Source organism: Calidris pugnax, unplaced genomic scaffold (assembly GCF_001431845.1).
Source record: "Calidris pugnax isolate Ruff unplaced genomic scaffold, ASM143184v1 scaffold103, whole genome shotgun sequence".
NCBI lineage: Eukaryota > Metazoa > Chordata > Aves > Charadriiformes > Scolopacidae > Calidris > Calidris pugnax.
Genome location: NW_015090990.1, coordinates 4598449 through 4618140, shown reverse-complemented (window position 1 = coordinate 4618140; position 19692 = coordinate 4598449). Strand labels below are relative to the sequence as shown.

The window sequence follows — 19692 nt, the reverse complement described above, 5'->3', positions numbered from 1 at the left end:
AAAGACACCTTCTCTTTTGTGTATGATATCCTTATCTATTTCTAATAACAGTGCCTCCTAATTTCTTATCATCAACAAGTTTCATTACTAGAATCCTACTTTTTGTCATTCAATCATAAAGCCATTTAATAAGACTAATTCTTCAGAAGTTAGTTGTAACTACCTTCCACACTAAGTTTAATCTTCCAGCATGACCTGCTGCACCTCTTGAATTCGTTCCTTATCCACTAATATACTTTTTTACACTTAAACAGAGTTTAAGTAATAAATTCTGACTGTTGTGTCAAATCAAATGCTTGGCTGAAAAAAAAAAAATAGATTCACTGTTTTTTCCTTGTCAGAAAAAAAAATCAATTATCTGATTAAATAGCATTATTAACTTAGTCTGACACAATACACCATTGTATTGCATTTTATCCGATTTTCCACTTAGCTCCAAGCTCCAAGTCTATAATTATTCTTTCCTTGAAATATTGTTTTACATCTCGCCTACCTCTGAAATCTATCTGTTCATTCTGACCACTTCTATTCTTGAATAGTGTTGCTGTGTTTGCTGTAGTACAACAACCCACCGAACAGATTTGCACAAATAAAGCACTTTGATTCTTGCCTTCATTTTGAATTTGGTTATTTTACTGCCATCTCCAATAACAGACATATCAAATGCTATCTGAAATTTTTGGATTCAAACTGAAAATAATCATTTATCTTTACCAGTTCTTTCTGCATGGTAGCTCCACTCTTTCTTTGTTTTCATCTTATTTCTAAAGCTAAATAAATTTTTACTATTAGCTATTATACTTCACTCTTGTATTTTCCTGAGTTCAAAAAAATACAGTTTTCTTGCCTGTTTTTTCCTGTCCTTTTTCAACAATCTCAGCTTCTTTCTGTTAAACATTTTTGACTCTATAGTTCACAAATGACAACTGGAAAGGCTTTACATACAGATAGATCAATCTAAATAGAAATTTGCCTTACCTATTTTACCTTTCAAATTCGATCTTAAGTATTTAAGAAGAATTGTTATAATTTTTCAGTTACACTATTCTTCGATGATTTGCAAAGGGATTTTTTTGTTGAACTAAAGAAGCTGCTACTTCCCTGCTTAAAAATAACATAAGCCACACTGATTTTTATTTTTAATCACAATGGAAACTGATACCCTTCACAGAAGAAGTCCTATATATTCCTAATCAGTATGAGAACACTGCAGACGATTAACTTGATTAGATTTTCTCTCTCTGAATATTAATGAGATTATTTAGGAACACTACTACACTCATTCTGCAGCACAATCCCCACATGAGAATTTTCTACATGTAAAGATCTATATTTAGCATCTGTCTATGCCTCCTATGGACACAAAAAGGAAGAGAAGGTCATAGAAAATTATGTGGCCCTCTGGGAAAGCTGGAATTTGCAGTAAAATTAAAGGGAAAGCTAACAGCCATATTCAAGCCAAACAGCCCATATACATAGTTTGCCACAAAATCCTTTCAGAAATTCCACAATTTTTATCCTACTGACACCAAAGATTTGGTCCATAGCCTTCTGGATACCACTGAGAAACACTGGCAACAAATATTGTCAAGGGAAGAGAGAATTAAGGTTCTAAGAAGAAGAATTAAGCAAAGCTTGCTGGGAAACGTAGAGTCTTAATGAAACAATTAAGCAAGTCACCTCCTGTTTAGGTGCTCAAGGAAACAAACATGAAAAACACATTTCTTTCCAGCTGCACAAATCCAGGTGGATTTGGCTGTCCCAAGAGCCCCAAACTGGGAGGTTTTTTCCCAAAAATTGGCCGTTTCCTCCAGCACAGACCCAGAATCAGGGGGTTTGGGGTATATTTGTGCCATGGCAGCAGCTCCCACTCTGTGTGTGCAGTCTTGCAGGGGAAAGTCCCTGTTTGGGAGAATCTGCCCCGAACTGGATTGGGAAAAGGGGGAAAAGGAGGAGGAGGAAGGGGTAGCTTTTGAAAGAGCTACTACATCTTCAATAGAAATTAGAGGGGGTTGAGTTTCTAAATCCTTTCTATAAATGGGCTTTCTTTGCGTTTTAAAAACCTTGCATAGCATGTTTCATAGAATACGTGAAAGTGGCATTGCTCCAAAAGTATTTTCATTCCTTGCTTTAATCTTTTTATATCAGTTTCTTGAGGATTCAAACACAATATGAAGTTTGAAAGTTTCTTAAAATTATGATCTAAAATATGAATAAAACCAGTAAATTTTAATTCATATATCTGATATGTTTACTTTGATTTTTCCCTTGATATTCATTCTGACCTAAATTTCATAAATCCAGATGAAAACATTTGGCTCTGGGAAACGACAAATGCTATAGTAATACTAGCAGTCTAAGGATTAAAATTAAGGTTTTATTTAAGCTGTATATCCAAAATCTGTTCCTGAGCTTGCCACAGCTTTGAAATCATTCCTCAATAAACCAACAAACAAAACACATAATTTTTAAAGACTTACAAAAACACTCACCTTGCTGTCTCCCTCCACTCCGCATCCTCTCCTTCACGCCAACAAATTTCATCAAGCTCGGTAAAGAGATCATGAGGAATATGTTCCTCATCATCATCTTCTGTTCCAAGAATAAACTGCACCCTTTGTGATGGGGTATCTGGAAAAAAATGAAAATATCAAATCCAGAACACCAAGGCTTTTGCTCTGAGCAAGCAGGCATCTAAAATTTCCTAAGATTATCCAGAGTCTTTCATCCATATCACCTACTGCCACAGAGAAAACATTTTAGTTATGCTGCAAGAACATTTATACACAAACACCTTCAGATTGAGACCTCTATTTACTGTAGTTGTCTAGTCTGCTAATTAAACACCCTCATCTAAAGATAGAATGTGATGTACAGAAGCAGAGACTATTGGAAGCTGGAGTGGTATCTTACAGAAAATGGTATCAGCACAGATAGAGCTGATAGAAGTCTTTTACACCAGTGTTACAAGAACTACTTTGCCACAACCTAAGTCTAAATCTACAGGTCTAGCTCAGCTCACAAAACTGGTGTACTAAATGTGCATTCTTTGTTTTACCTAGCAGGAGAAAGCAAAAGAAACCTCTCTAATATCAATATACAATTGGGAACTTCAAAAAGAATACATTACTACCTCCACCTACCATCCCCTGCCCCTTTATAAACTGTTTCTACATGGTTAGGCTGTTCCAGATTAACAAGTTATTTATCTGTCCCAACTTCCCTATTTTATTCTTCCTGTCTCTGTATTCCCCTATTACCAGTTATTTTTCTTCATAACCTTTCAGTGCAGACCACTAAATCTGCTTTGGAGACACACTATTCCTTTCTCATAACACTCGGAAATTTTCCAGAACTCAAAGATCTCCTTAATGCACATGTATATTCAGCATTCATATCTCAAATGTTTTAAGTCTTAAAAAAAAAAAAAATTCCCATCCTTATTTAAACGCAAATCTCAAATGAACAAACTGGGTGAAACCTAGTCTCTCTAGAAATACATAGTTATTTTTTCTCCTAATATATTTTAGATTTCTGAGAGGAACCAAAAGTACTTTGTGAAAGGTGATAGGGGCCGCACTGCCAGTCAACCGAAAAATTGATTATCCAGCAGAACAGCTCAGCGACTCCTTGAACATTGTCTAAATGAAGTTCTGTTCTACAACCATATTAGTAAGACAAGTGACAGTATTTTCCATCTAGCAGTAAAGAGCATCACTGCATAGGATCCTCAAGCTCTTTGAATTTTGCAAAAACAGAGATGATAGTACTCACTGAATGCTTGTTAAAGAGCAAATACAGACTGATCACAAATAATTAAATGGGCCACTGACACAAGAGATTAAATTCAGCAGTAAAGACACCTTTTTTGGTAGTAGTAGTAGTAGTAGTAAGTTTGCTAAAGCAATGAAACACAAACAATGCATGACAGTTTTCACCTGGGGTCTCTTCGCTTAAACAGAGTTTAAAGATATAGTACAGTCAAGCCTATTTCCTTCTTCACAAAGCAAGGAAATGAAATGCAAGAAGAAATACGGGAGGAGGGAGAAAGAGATGGGCACAGGTACTACTAAGCTCTAGAGAATAGATCTGCAGGGGGACAGCTAAGGGGACAGAAATTACTTTTGGTGAACAGCAACAACCTCCTCCACTTTACCTTTTCTGATATTACTCTTCTCTCTCACTGTTCAGTCCTCTTTTTTCTTTAAGACCTTTTCAACTTCTGTTCTAGACCCTCTTCCAGCCTCTCCCTACTTGGTTTTAAAAAAAAAAAAAAAAAACAACTCTATGTTCCTCATATGCACATGTTGGTACATTCTAGAGAAGGATAAAGTAAATACAAACATCAAGATTTAATCTGAGACTAGAAAGTACATTCTAGGCAAGAAGTCTGCAACGTGTTAAGACTATTTCCCAGAAGGACAAAATGTAGTGAGATATGAACTTGCAAAGGATAAGCACACAGGACTAGTGATAGAACATGGAAAAAAAGCCACTTTGGTAGAGCGCTGGACCACAGTGAAAATCTGAGAATAAGCATTTCCAAGATCATCCTGTACTCTTGACAAAATCAGCACTAAAACTCATTTACAGCAACAGCTACTGTTAAGTAATAAATGTAGTGTTGTACAGCAGAGCTGCAGTTTTATGACAGTTATGATACTCATGCAAATGCACGGTTTCAGCGTGGGAAGGAAAGCAGAGGATCAGAAATCCCTTGAGGTGAGCAGAAACAAGGAAACACCTTGCTGCTATGATGTGCTCTTACTGGGTCTTCTGTAACCTACAGCTACTTGACTGACAACAGTGAAAAATCTTTATAAATGACAAAATATGCAATAAATTCTCTTCTTCCTTGTTAACACACCAGTAAAACTAGCTGCTAGATTCTGGTTATTTTTTTTCTGCTGTAATTTGCATTTGTGGCCGAAACCTGTAAGCCACCAGCTTGATTTTCAAGCTGGAAACTGGAAAAAAAAATATTATTTGCTTTATAATACAATAATTTTATTTCAAGGAAAAAATCCTAAGAGAATTAAACAATAGGAACACAATAAAATTATATAAAAAACCAGATCTGTTGGTTCTACTTATAAAATTGAGTTAACAGCATTACTCATGTGAGCAATGCCAGATGGCTTTGGCTCTTATTCATAGAAGTAATAAATACCAAATATGTCATTAATGTGTTATATGGAAAATGAGTAATATGTGATTCAAAAACAGTATGAAAGAATACTTCAATTGCTGACTGTCAAACTGTGATAACTTAATCCTCCGTGTAGAAACATAATATTTGCAAACTAGGACACTCAAATTTTTTTGAAGTCTAGGAAAACAGAAATTGGCTTGAATACTATCTGTGTCTATCCCTACTTCAAGCAGTACATTCAGTGTACAAAAAAAATCCTTCATGTTGTTATTGCTATTTCTAAAAAGTAATGAAAGTAATCTAGATTAAGCTAAAAAATTAAATGAATGGGACTAGTTTGTTACATTAGTATTTCTAACATCACAGTTGTTTCAAATCAGAGCACAGATATATTAAAAGCAACATGAATTTAAAGTTCCAGAATATGCAGCTGATGACTCTCCCAAGTAAATGGCTCATCACCAGTTCAGGAAATCCTCCAGGACCAGCTGGGACTGGGCAGAAAGTCTGGTACACGACAGGAGGAGGAGTACCATCAACAACCACCTGTGCTCAGATAAGAGCCATCTCCCTCAGTCAGGAGAAGTTGAAGCAGCTTTGTGTTTGCTGTGGCTCCACCAACCCATGGCAGCCCCCTCCCAGAGTGTGTTATACCTGGGCTTGTGCTCACATCACCCACGCAGGACTCACACAGACATCCAAGCTACTTCTGATACCTCAAATTCATTGCATGCATGGAAAATCCAAGTATTCCAGGTTTAAAAAATCTGTACAACTCCACCACACTGTTAAAAGGGTAAAAATTAAGACCTGGTGGATATACACTATTGTCGAAAGCACAAATTCACCCCGGATTCCGTGCTGCAGAAAGGAAGTGACCCTGCAGGAACCTAATATACTGTTCACTACTGTGACTCTTTGTAAAGTCATTAACATCCCTAAAATAAAAACAAGATACGGGCACAGAAATGCCAAAAGAGCAGAACTTAAAGCTAGAACTGCTAATAATCTAATTCCCAAAGGACAACACAAAAAGCTGCTCCCTGGAACAGCGCCAAGCACAGGCAGGGGGGAAAGGTGGCCTACATCACCATCCCACCTTGCAGAACGCGCATAGGAATGTACCTTAACTGGCATTTCCCCCAGTTTAAAACATCCCCAAGTGCAACCACAATTCTGGGTCAGGACTGCTGCCTCCTGCCTAAGGGAACAAGGTGAAATCAGGACTTGGACTGAGGTAAGAAAGCAAGATCACTGTCAGTTCCTCCACATAAATTCAGCCCAGCAAACAACCTGCTCCACTGCACCACTCAGAGCAATACACATCTCCTCCTCAGTGCGTGCCAGGATTTCTCCTGAGACAACCCACCCTGCCATCAGGCAGAACTGCACGCAATCTGCCCAAGCCATACCACGAGCAGAAACACAGCCTTGGGTACATAAAAAATGTATTGCAAATTTTGTCCTCTGCTCTTGCTAAACTCTAGAAAGGGTGCAAAAATGTATTTCTGGTAACACTCTATTAGCTTAATTGTCAGAACAGGTTTATGTATTTCTAAGCCTGTTGAGAACCTGCACTTCAGGGCAGTATTAGTAGGCTAATATTTCTTACTGGGGTCAGTAGATGTAGGGGTGAAAAATTACATTTTGTAGATTAGAAAACAGACTAAAATTTAAAATAAAATTTACATTACAGAAGTTCACATAAGATAGTAAACATCGTAGACAAGATTTAATCCATGCCTCATGCTCTGGTACATTCACAATGAAGTAATATTAAATATACAAACTTTTTTTTTTTTTTTTTGATTGCTCACTGCACAGGATGGGCTGCAGACAAGGAGTGAACTGGTGTAACACAGCTGACATCCATAACAACTCCTTTCAAACAAAGGGGAAATGGAGTGAAAAATTCAAAGGATCACAGAAAAGAAAGGATCATTTTACAGACAAACATTCGTCATCCTCCTGCTTGTGCTCACCAAGGAAGTGGTGGATGGGGGTTCTCCCCCCACCTCCTTCCTGTGCAGATTGGACTTTGTCCTTCAACTCAGCAATCAGTAAAGACAGGGATCATATGTAACTTTTTTTTTTTTTAAATTAGAAAACATGGTAAAAATTAAAACAAAATTTAAACACAAAATAGTAAACAGCCATATAGCACATTTCTGAAAATCTCTTCACAGACCTTAGAAACCATGTGTTAGGTTGGGAGAAAGTATTTCCTTGCTTTCTACTCTGGCACTTTATTCCTATATGTATAACTTTGTTTTCAGGAATTTCTCTCTACATTCTATTCACCTGAATTGTTTCCATCACCTCAGGGCTATGCCAAATAATCCTATGTTTTTGGATCTGACAATGGGGACAATTCCCAAGCTTCAATTCTCTTCTTTTTGGTAGACTCTTAAAACTGCAGTTATGATACATTATTTTAATCCAGATTTGCTGCAATCTGTTCCACAGCTGCCCAGACATTCAAATTTCCAAGTTCACCCTTCAGCAGACAGAGCTTATAGTCAAGGGTAGGAGAATTTTCTTAACAACAATACTCCTTACAAATAGTAAAATTTGCCCCATTAATACCCCTTTAAGGTTTGAGGTTAGCTACCAAATACAGTCAGCTGAGTCCTTCCATTATACTTTCTCCAAGCCCCTCTACTAACCAAAAGAGGTCCCCCTCCACAACTCACTTTTTCACTTGCATTACCTTCAGAGAGCCTTTCCTGAACCGTTCATAAAGTCCTGTTAGATTCACCTCCAGGGCTGCTCAGCTTCCCTTGCCACATCCAATACCAGGAATTACAAATTTTAGCCTCTTTAAAACTAGATATTATTAAAGCCAGATTTCTTAAAAGAACAAACCAAACCTTGCACAAGCCCGATCAGCGTCTAGTCCTAGAAGACAGCACAGGTGGCTGAAATCAAATCCCAGTCATCACAGCTGTGTTCACTTCACCCTCACAAAACCTGTCCTTAACGACACCCTGCTGAGAGCTAAAGTCTTTCTATTCCACCCCATTTTAAAACCGAAGCACAAATAACTCATAAGTACAAGAGAGCTGTTTCACTGGTTACAGGCAAGAAAACAGACAACAAAAACCACTGGAAATTGTCACTAAAATCCCCATATATACCAAGCCAAGTGCAGCCCTACCAGCCAAAGGGAAACCTGTCCCAGACTTTCAGTGCCACCATGATCTGCAATGCTGATGGAGCAGTCCCAGACAGCTTGTGTCCCTGCAGCCCACTGGGGCTGGCACCCATCGCTCTCCCAGGAAACAGCACCAAGGAGCTGCTGTAGGCTAGAAACAGCTTTTTTTACCAAGCTAGGTTTAATTTGCCTCAATTCCCTAATTTCATTCACAAAGTAGCCAAGATACTTGCCCCACAAAGAAATCTGTGGAGGAGGAGAACTTAAAGTGGGCATGAAACTGGGGCCTTAATTACAACAGCAGCATTTCAGCTGGGAATGGGAAACCTCTTCAATAAAGCAAAAAGCATTACTGTGTTTTTAGCTAGAGTGGATAATTTCATTGGATTTCTCCTTTTCTTCCAAAAAATTATGAGGTAAGATGGAGGAAATCTAGATCTTGATACCAGTTAGCTTACAATTTTTACTACCTAAAGAAGCCTCTCCATGAGCAAGCCATGTAATCAGCAAATTATGCAATTCAAAGGCACATCATTATGGCAAAATGGAAACATCTTGTGCAACCTCATCTAATCAAGAGGTAACAAACAGACAATGAGAATCAGGTGTGGGGAAAACAAAAGTAAAACTGGAGTAATTGACCTGTGCCCCCAAATGGCAGGACTCTATCCCCTTTTTATTCCACTCACTACATATTCTACATATTATTTGTCTACAAGCTCTGAATCTGCACACTGAGAACACTCAGGTTATTTTTGAATAGTGACAGTAGGAGATAAAAAAAAAAACAAAAAAACCTCATGAGCTGCCATCAGAATATTCTAAAAATTCTATTCTATGCAGAAACATTCTCTCATGAAGTAGCCGGTACAGCTTTCCCAGGGTTCAAAGGGACTACCAGGAAGCTTACAGCCACAGGCATTACATGGAATACAGGTGGTTTTTAGCCATGTTAATACAAAGAAAGCTGTTTAAGAAATTGTTTTTCACTGGACAGGAGCCTGCACAACCCCACAGCACTATATGCACCGTGCAGCTCCCTGAAGCAGTGGTAGCAGAGCAAGATCTGCACCTAATGGTACTTCACAGATGAAGTTATAAATTATACCATTATAAATTATGACAAAAAAATAATTCTTCATCCCATGCTTGGTTAACTAAGCAGTCTGGAGCACTTCATGTCTGAGTATTTCAGGCCTTTACTTGTTCCAGCATCTCTTTTATTCAGTTGCTGCATCTTCGGCTTTTATTGTACCTCCTTTCATACTTCACTGCTTCAAAACACTGCTAATTTATTCTCTTGTATCATAAAAATCCTAATGTATTTTTCTGACTTACTTCAAAGCACTGTGTCTATCAGCTGGTCTCACAGTGCTTATTTTCTCTATCTTTCTTCTCGTACCTGCTCGTTGAAGAAATGTTTTTTCTTTCCCCTCTTCGCCCTCAGTTCCCATGAATACAGCCTCCCACTTTTCAGCAGAAATACATTAAAAAGGGTATATGGTGAGAGGGAGCTAAGCATTGCTGCGTGTTCAATTAAATCAAAATGATTCATAAATTAACTATTTTGGATCTCTCTCTCTTAGGTGGCACAATCCCTCATATTAAGTTATGCATCAAATGTAGGAGGTGTATTTGTCTTCCTTGCAACTTCCTTCAGCCCCTGGGTACTACTATAACCTTGTGGTCAGGAAGAACGAGAGCTAAGATGCGTTACTGAGGTTTAGAGGATTCTTATTTAGTATCTGTTGGAATCTGGAAGTATCTGTTGCTCCCTCTGTGTAAATAAAGCATAGAAAAATTATGCTTATATTCTCTCTAAAGGCAATGCTTCTCCCCAGGCAGCACAACCTGTCTGAAACCCCTGTAAAGAAAAACATTAGTAAAAGCAAGGATGTGGATACAGACTATGATTAATCCCTGTATAAATCTGTCTGCATGCTCTGACTGTGTTTAACCCCTCCCTCACTATAATTTTCAGATTTACTAACTTACAAATGCACTTCAAAACTACCTTTTTTATATTACTCCTATTCCACTCTTAGAGCAATCTTGAACACAGGCTGATTTTCACTTAACGCACAATTGTGTTAAACCGCACATTTTATTGCACAGCTGTCAAAGACTATTAAGGACAGATTCAGCCATTTAATTTCAGGGTTTTTTACTTTTGACATTAGGAAGGACACAAGCCTAGGTCTCCAGAAGTTGAAAGAACAAAGCTAAGTTCTCAGCCAAAATGTGTCGCATACTGGCACTTAAATAAAACCAGACGACTCAACAGAAGACACTGCTTCATAGTTTAAGATATCTCACTTCTTGGCTAATGTAACTTTCAATTGTTTCTTTTTAATCTGACATTACATGTATATATGCATATTCTTTTTGAAAACTATTTTAATAATTTATGAACTTTGTTGTTTTCCAAGAAACCAGTTTCTATACAGTATCGGGTCTTCATACATTTGAAATACATTCCAGACAGAACCACCACAGCCAATTTTTTCTTCACTATTCAGTCTTCAAAACATAACTCATATCTACTAAGTTTGAAAAAGTCTTGACTTTGTTTCATTCTCAGTATAATTCATTGTGAAAGATTTTAGTATTTTAAGCGCTTTACAATATGCTTAACAATCAGCACTTATAATCTACTTGCTCCAAAGCTTTCTACACACATAATACAAACTTCGGATTAAAAGAAAGTCTTACAATTAGTATTCTGTAACCTGAAATTACATTGGCACATTTTCCTAATGATTTAAAAACATTCTTCTGTTGCACACTGACAGTTTGCTATACAGGCTTCCATTACATTTTCAACACTTATTACAGCTTTGGACATTTCAGCTCGTGCACTTTTTCTTTTTGAACAGCAAATATTCTCATGTGCTTTAAGACAAAGCTTGGCTAATTTATTCACTACTACCTTTTTCTGTTCTCTGTAATGTTTTTTACTTTAAAATACTGAGAATTTTAGGAGTTTTGTATCAGGAATAAATACCTTGCACTAAACAAACCTGTTTGCTCTCAAGTCCTCAGTTAGCAGACTCATCTCCAATGGCATATTACAGAGTCACGTAAGGCAAAAGGCAAACAAAATCTGGATCGCAGTTCATATCTGCAGATGTAACACTGCAGCTTCAGTAACATCAACACTATTACAAAGCTAATTGTAAAGAACCAGAACTCTACTACATTATGTTTTAGGAGCAAATACTCTAGAGCGTTCACTGAGGGCAGCTGGTACCATAAAGAACTCACGCCCTCTCAGTGGTGGTCGCAGCCTACCATTATGAGAACACTCCTGGACAGTCTCCTACAGCAGCAGAAGTTACTGAGATTTCTCACGTATTGACTGCCACCGGCTGTTGCTTTTCACCAGAGGTACAAATCTTGGCTCTCCAGCAGAGATTGGAGAAGCTCTGATGGATTCTCCAAAATGTCCAAGCCATAACAGGACACAGCATGCTTAATCATACTGATGTTTATTATTGAAAGATCCATGCAAAAAATAAAATTCATCTTACCAAAAGGAGGAGACTCTCTCCCATCTTCTAATCCTGAATCTCGCTCTCTGTCTCTCTTTCTGTGTTTATGTCCACGGTGCCTATGGCGTCGGTGACTTTTTCTTCCACCCAGTGGCACGTGAACTCCAATGAATAACGTTCGATGGCCTATAGTTGAAAAAAAGTTATCTTTTAAAAAGGGGCTGTGGTGACACAATAACAATATTAATAACCATAAGAGTATTAATGGTATATATAATTGTGTAATTGTAAAATATTGATTATTCTAATGTTAATAGTCATAACGTTATTGATTACAATAATGATGATGTAGCATCACAGATAAACAACGCCTTCATATAGGGCAAAATCCCAGTATTGAAGTCCTTAAGATGCAGTGCCAGATTGTTGGGTTTTTTCTTCAAATTTGCATCTCTGTGTGTGAACTTTCATTAAAGCCAGACAGGTGTTCTGTAAAATGTCTTCCAAAACAGTAACACGAAGAGACACATGGATCTCTTTGCATTGAACATTTGGTAAAGTTGCTGTTTGCTTTGTGTGTACAAGAACTTTACAAAACTCATTGCTATTTATGAGCCAAACCTTGACAGAATTCTTGTGGGAAATTCACTGAAGAGAAGGGTAAAAAAACAAAAAGAGAGAGACCGAAAAAATAATAAAAAACTATGGACTGCAAAATCCATACACAACTTTACATGCTCACATCATAAATAGACTGCTGGTACCTTAGGGTCCTTTTATTTCTTCTACCTTATTTTTTAAAATACATAAGAAGGTACACATTGCCATGCCAGCCACCATCTTTGAGCTTTTGAGCCCGAGGAATTTTATGTTGCTGATCAAGCCCAAAAGATTTAGCTCTCTCAGCTAACAGGATCAGAGCACAGTAAAGCATTTAGAAGGGGGAGAGCACAGGGGAAATGTGCAGAAAGTACCACAAAACAGAACAAATGGGAACAGAATCATGACTCACTACAGGCAGGTCTCCTGCATTTAGTCAGCAGAAAGACAGTGTCCAGATTACTCATCTCAAATAACATTTGTTTTCTCCTTGAAATGAGCATAACACGGCTAGTGGATAATTGCTGCTTTGCTGTAATCATTCAGCAGTGTCAATCATCTGAAAAAGGTCAAGAACATTAAACTAAGGTAGCACGTGATCTCTAATCCCATGGAGACTCCAGTGGGGGCAGAAAACACAGCAAGGCAGCATTTGTCACAATACATCAAAGAAATTAAAGGCTGACAGGAATTCTCTGCAGAGGCAGAGCTAAAGAAGCTGCAGAAAAGGCCGTGGACACCACACTAGTTACTTCCTCAACTTTGATTCATGTAGAGAATAAAAAGAAAAGGCATCAATTTTTGGGAGGCTATTCTTGTAGAATCAGGAGATTTTTCTGAAACAAAAGCCACAAGTTTAAAATTATTATTTTTTTATTTATTTTTAAGATACCTCTTTCTTCTGGCTTATTACATTTAACACAAGAAGTGATTTAAAGAGAACTGCTCCTTTTGGTGTATTTAAAATGTATTGCAATCAGTGGTGCTGAAACAAGAAAAAACGTATTCAATAAAAAGAATTCATTAAAAATATACTGAAGGACAGCAGTAATGTAGTACTCTCCTTGTCCCCTTCCTTGGGTAGAAAAAAACAAAACAACATTTTGAAAGGAATGGCATTACCCTTCCTAAGATTTTAATCATTTCCAGAGGTGCAAACAGATTGCTTTTTAAATTTAGTAATTTAATACATTCCTGCTGCTTTGTGATAAAAGCGGGCATGCTTATCCTAGTTTTGTGCCACTTCAATGCTCAGGTTGAACCTGCATCAGGAAATGCAGATTCAGGTTTACACTTCAAAAAATTTCCAAGGCTGAATCCAGGACTTGAGTTGAGACTGTTCTTTATTCAGTAAAATGGGAAACAGACCCTAAAATTCCACAATATTCATGTGTGTCTGAGTACCACAACAATTCTCCCCATGCAGACAGAATCAGTTCACACTGAAAAGAAAATGGGAACCTGGAAACTGAAATGGATAACCAAGAAAAAGCAAAATGGATTTTACTCCTTGTGTGTGAATCAACTGAGGTAGACCGAGTTTTACCAAGAAATAATTTCAATAAACAGAAAAAGGAATCTAGGTCTGTGTAGCAAAGTTCAGGCAAATAAGAGGGAAAAAAAGAAGTTGACGGGGGAAACAGAATAGTTTTCTATAAAAAAATAAGAGAGCAAAAAAGCAAAAGTAAAAAAAACTGAATGAAGGCTTAAGAATTCTGGTTTATTAAAAGAGCACAATTGTGGAGCAAAAAAAGACCAGCCGGGAACAAAAGAAAAATTAATGAATTCTGAATTGCTGGCAAAATAACAGTGAATGATAGAAGCAAGCAAAAAAAAAAGAAAGATAGATAAAAGAAATGCAATGAGTAAAGTGACCTTACTTCAAGTAACCTTTTGATGGTAAAGATTTCAATCTACTGCTCAGAACGTAAGGTACTTTTTCCTGTACAAGCCGACTGTGACATTACTGAAGAAGAGTTTCCAGTGAGCTCTGGAAATTTCCCAAGCCCAGAATTCCAAACACAAGACTCCTCCGCAGCCTCCAGGACAGAGCAGGGCAGAAACACCACACTTTCTGTGACAGAAAATTTCTTGCTGCCTTACTCTGGAGAGGAGCATCCACACCTTTCCAATCAAGTTCTTCAACAGATTTTTTTTTTTAAACCCCTAAAGGCTTGCCTTATTTGAACATGAGAATAAACAAGAGCTCTGCTTAATATAAAACTTCTAACAGAAACACTAAAAGAACCCTAAAGCCATAATTCTAAAGTAAATATATTCCAAAACAACATTTTTCAAAAAAATCCTACATTTCAAGAGGATCTAAAAAGGATTTGCTTTTATTCTCATTGCCATAAGGAAATCCCAAGAATCAGCTAGACTTTGTCATTTTAACATTGTGCACAAAAGCAGTTATTTAGAAGATTTCTGTCCCAGCATAACACGCATACAGGTTGCAGTTAGCTCCTGAACCTCACTGACATCAATGGTAAAATTCCAAGTGACACCAACGGAAGCACATTTCCTCACATTGCCTTCCCCAATAATTGGATAAAGATGACCTTTTTTTTTTTTTTTTTTAAAACCAGGCATTTTTATACTTTCAGCATCTATATTTACTATAAGCTCTCAGTTAATCTCACTAAATTTTCCAAAGAAAAGAACAGCTATAATTTGGCTGAAGTAAATTACATGCTATCCAATAGGATTCAGATTAATTCCTTATAGTTTATATTTCTTTCATTTACCTTTAAGAGCCTTTTTTGGTGTCTTTTATTATTTACTTCATCAGGATGCCATCTAAAATATGCTTTAATATTGCTTAAATATTGGAAAATAATCCTGCTCTGCTGTACGTTTGCACAGCAAAATTGCTCAATTAATCACAACTTCTCATTCTTTTGGCAAGGCTACAAAGGCACTAAAGTATGGGAAATAGTAACAACTGTAAGTTACGTCAGGGTACATACTGTCGACAGCAGGTATAACCTAACAACGATTCTCACACAGAATTTACACACGGTTTTAAGATGTGAGCATAACAATGGTTTTATAACTCTTTAAAGCCAAGTCTTCAAAAATACTGTGCTGGGCATCACTTTTGGACATTTTTATTACCTTCACTGTGCACCATGTGCCATAGAGTCCCATGACCTGAGAAAGGCTAAAGTTGTTACTTAAAAATCTACAATTGGATTAATGTTTTACATTTTGTTCCATGTTTACAAAACAGATTTTTTCAACTGTATTTTTCCAATGGTTGTTTTCTTGCAAAAAATATTAACAGCTGAAGTGGTCAATTACAGTTTATTTTATTACTGTATTTAGTCAGTTAGCTTGGGCTGCTTCTCCCCTCTTCCAAGGAAGCATCCTATAGTGATAAAATCATACTTGAAACATTTTTTTATTCTGTCAGCCAAGGACTATGGTGGATGTGTTGTAAGATGATTTGTGTGTGCATGCACAGATACCTACATGTAATCAGGTCCATGGAAACATATACAGATAAAATGAAAGCAGGTACACACGTGCAGATTTGTGGTTCTGGACACACTTGGGGAAAGGTACCCAAGGCCTATTGTCCTTTCCCAAAAAAGAAAAAAAGTACATCTAATAGACCAAAAAGGATTTCTCCTGCTAATTCTTACTTCAAAATAAATCAAAGAATTTCTATGCTGAGAGAGGTTTATTACTTTCCATGGCTTACGTTATGTTTATGTTATAATTTTAAAAACCGAAATTAATTTACATATCAGTGATCCATAGGATCAATCTGGTCTTCCTGAGGTTTTCAACTAAACTTACGTTTACCTCAATAGAGTTTTATCATGGCAAGACTATGATTTTGTTCCCACAAAAACACTCTGAACTAAAATGTTGATTTATTCTAGATGTGCCGTTAGCAAAGCTAAACATAAGCACATGCATTTTCAATATTAGGATTTAGGTGTAAATAATTTTTAAAAACTGAACCTCTGATAAAATACATTAATACACACAGATTATTTACAATCTGAAAGCTTATTAAAGAAATGCAATACAGTGAATTATCTGCTCTGCAATGTCAGCTTTATACAATGCTACACGTCCACTGTCAAATTTTATAAATAGTGGGTTGTTTTTTTTAAAAAAAAGACTATTCTTAATCAAATTGCACATAGCTGGGAACAAAACCCAGCATATAAAGTTAGTTTAAAACAATGTATTTATAGCATAAGAGGCTTTGGCCCCTTGCGGTTTACCTTCAAAGCATTAAAACACTTCTTAAGTAAAAATATTTTAAGGATTAAAGAAATAATTATACTTGTTATAAAGTGTTCTTTTTAATTTTTACAGGATTACATTAATAAGTCCAAATTATATTATAAAAGATTGAAAAGGGATCCTGTTAATTATATTTAATTTTTAGACAGATGAAAGTACATATAAGCATATGTAAAAATCAGGGCTTCCCCTAACCTTTTGAAGAAAAAGTGTATTGTGCTGTAAATATCTGTAATTTGTGGCGGTATGAGTTCTTTGCCATAGAAAAGACAGATATGAAATATAAATTATTAATATGAATACTAATAAAATCTAAGCAGAAGGGTTGTTTCAGGTTACTGTATCCCAAAGAAGAAATTCTTCCTCACACCTAGATTTTATTTTAAGAACCCAATAGGAAATTAACCATCTAAAAAGGCAACCACAGAAAAGCAAATATTTTCTGCATAGCCCTTGAAAATGACAGATGTAACGTCTAAAAATGGTTTTCAGAACCTGGCATTCTGGGTCTTTAAAATAGAAACTTTTCATAGCTACCTATCTTTATTAATTAAATAAATGGAAAGGAAAAGAAATGTAGTGGTATTTCTAAAGCTTTAAAAAATATGTATCCCATTATAATTTATGGTACTTGATGACTTAGTAATGTCTGGAAATCTCATCGCAGTTGCCTGAATGGATATGACATTGCAAGGGACGATGGAGATGGAGAGAAAGAAATTGTAAATGTTTCCCTTAATTTAGAGAAATTAAGATTTTTTTAATAGAATGCTAAGAGTACAGACATTTTTGCCCTAGTGCCTCCCATTCTCCTTCCAGACACAATTTTAACACAGAAAACGCACACCCACTTGGTAGGAAGAACACGCGTATGAGGCACGTTCACCTCCCTGCTTGTCCATCAGGAGAGGCTCCGCAGGCACGTGGGACTCAAGCGTGTACTTTCAGAGCTCCTCAGTGAACCAGGCAGGTCGGTGCCTATTGCATAAAAAGTGACTGTCCTGGTTTGAATATCTGTGAATGCCAGGTGCTTATGGTACATCTGCCTGTGCTGCCTTCCACTCAGAATAATCCAATTCTGCCTTGGGCACCTGCTGAGTCCAAGGCTCTCAGATCCCTGCTCATGGGCACGACTGACGGGGGAAGATAAGGGAACAGATGAGTCTTGAAAGATCTCCAGAAAGAGCAAAGGCAGGTTTCTGTGACCTACTAAGGAAATACACTGCAAAGTCAAGATGCCTTGAGAAAGAATATTTTGCCAGTGGTTTGAGCCAAGTCTCAAATGGCTGCTGACCTCAGCAGGACCGGAGGGGTTTCTCCCTCCTCTGGAAAACACTCAGTGCCTTGAAGCCTCTTTTATGCACTGCCAGACAGAGCTGAACCAAATGCAATTTTCCATCCACTCAAAAACGAACAGTACGGTAGAGACAGAAAATCAGCAGTCCACGTAGAGTTAAAAAAATTGCCTTTTTCCTTATAGGAGAAAAAGTGATTATGGTGAATTGTGTAGGAGTAAAGAGTACATGACTCATGATCCGTTATTGTAGTGCAGCAGGGATGCAGAGCTAAAGAGAAAGCAGAAAGGACAAAAGCAAGGCTTCCTAAAACAACAGTTTATATTGCTGTTCGGGGTTATGGTTTGCTCAAGGGACATTTTTTACCTTTTTGCTATGCTATAATTTGGAGGAACTGACAAGAAAGCCTTCACAAATTTTTTAGATCACACATATAACTTACGTTCTAGGTTAAAGTGCAATATAAATTGTATTTTAAAAAAAAATAAAATTATATCATCAGCCCAAGAAAGCATTAAGGACATGTGAATATGTAGGATAAGAGCATCTCACTGAAGTCATTAAAATTAAGGATCTTTTAAAGAGCCCAAATCAATCACTGCCCTCCCAACAAATCTCTTCTTTTAACTAAACATTTTTCCAGGTTGAGGCTGGGCTAAAAAGTCTTTGTAACTGCACGTATCTTCATTCCCTATTTCCCTACATTGCTCCAGAGGAGTCCAGAGGTGTAATGTGCATGGTCCTATCACAAGACCAGGTCTCAGACCTTGCCAGACAATAGAAAAAAAGTCAGCAGACACAGAACATAAAGCGACACTCACACACACACACACACACACACACACACACACACACACACACACACACTTTGCACTGGGAAGTAAAGCTGTGGTTATCAGAGGGAAGAGTTTGCAACAAGCAAAAAAAAAAAAAAAGCAAACTCAGAACCAGCACAACTGTATGTTAAAAACTGTTTTGGTCTTCTAATGTTGCAATTTTGCAGCTTTGACCAATAACTACAAGCTGGTTTGTGCCAATTTACCAGAACTTCACAAAGTGAAATGTTTGGAAATATTAGTCTCCACAAATATTGGAAAGGCTTCTTGTCAGAGAAGCTCAGAGCAAAGTCAAACTTCAAAACCCAAAGCTTACGATCGAGAAATGACTCTGGTATTCCACCAACACTATGTGATAACTTGTTTGCTTTCATTATTTCATTGTTCTTCATGTGAACTTCCAAAGAGATTTTGTGAAAATGTCCTGCAGAGTTATTCACGAATCTTCAAGGTGAACCACCTTCCCAGAGACATGGGAACACCTGAGAAGGGACAAGAGACCCATGCGAAGGGACCAAACCAGTTGATTGCCAAGGCAAGAGTATGAGCACAGCTCAGAAGAGAAGCGAGATCTCAAGGAATACTGAGAGATGTAGGAGAAAGGAAGCAAAACTAGATGACAGGCACTACACAAAGATGTGCCTTAGAAATGATAAATGGAACGAGCTAGAACATGTAATACCTGGTAGGCAACAAAATGAAAGAATTCTGTGCTTGTAAAGCCAAAATGGTTCTTTTTAAGAGACCTTTTTGTAGAGAGCTATGGTTATACAGCCACATCTGACATTGCAGGCATAGACTAATCCAAATCTCTCTCCAGCTCTTTACTTGCACAGCTTATGTTCTACTCCTCTGAGTCTAACATACATTGCTGCCAGGAGCATAAGTTAGATCACAGTGA

General features: G+C 37.2%; 1 protein-coding gene across 5 annotated transcripts in view; it reads right to left on the bottom strand.

Annotated features, from left to right (window-relative positions):
* Positions 1-19692, bottom strand: part of SLC4A10 (solute carrier family 4, sodium bicarbonate transporter, member 10) — a 126541-nt gene that overhangs the window by 75046 nt on the left and 31803 nt on the right. For all 5 annotated transcript variants that reach the window (XR_001413393.1, XM_014954465.1, XM_014954467.1 and 2 more), the window contains 2 exons: positions 11837-11983; positions 2493-2631 (listed from right to left, as the gene is read on the bottom strand). Coding sequence is in view for 4 of the 5 variants with exons in the window: in XM_014954465.1 (XP_014809951.1) it covers positions 2493-2631; positions 11837-11983 (286 nt within the window). In the remaining variant the exon portion in view is untranslated. The remainder of the gene's footprint in view (positions 1-2492; positions 2632-11836; positions 11984-19692) is intronic.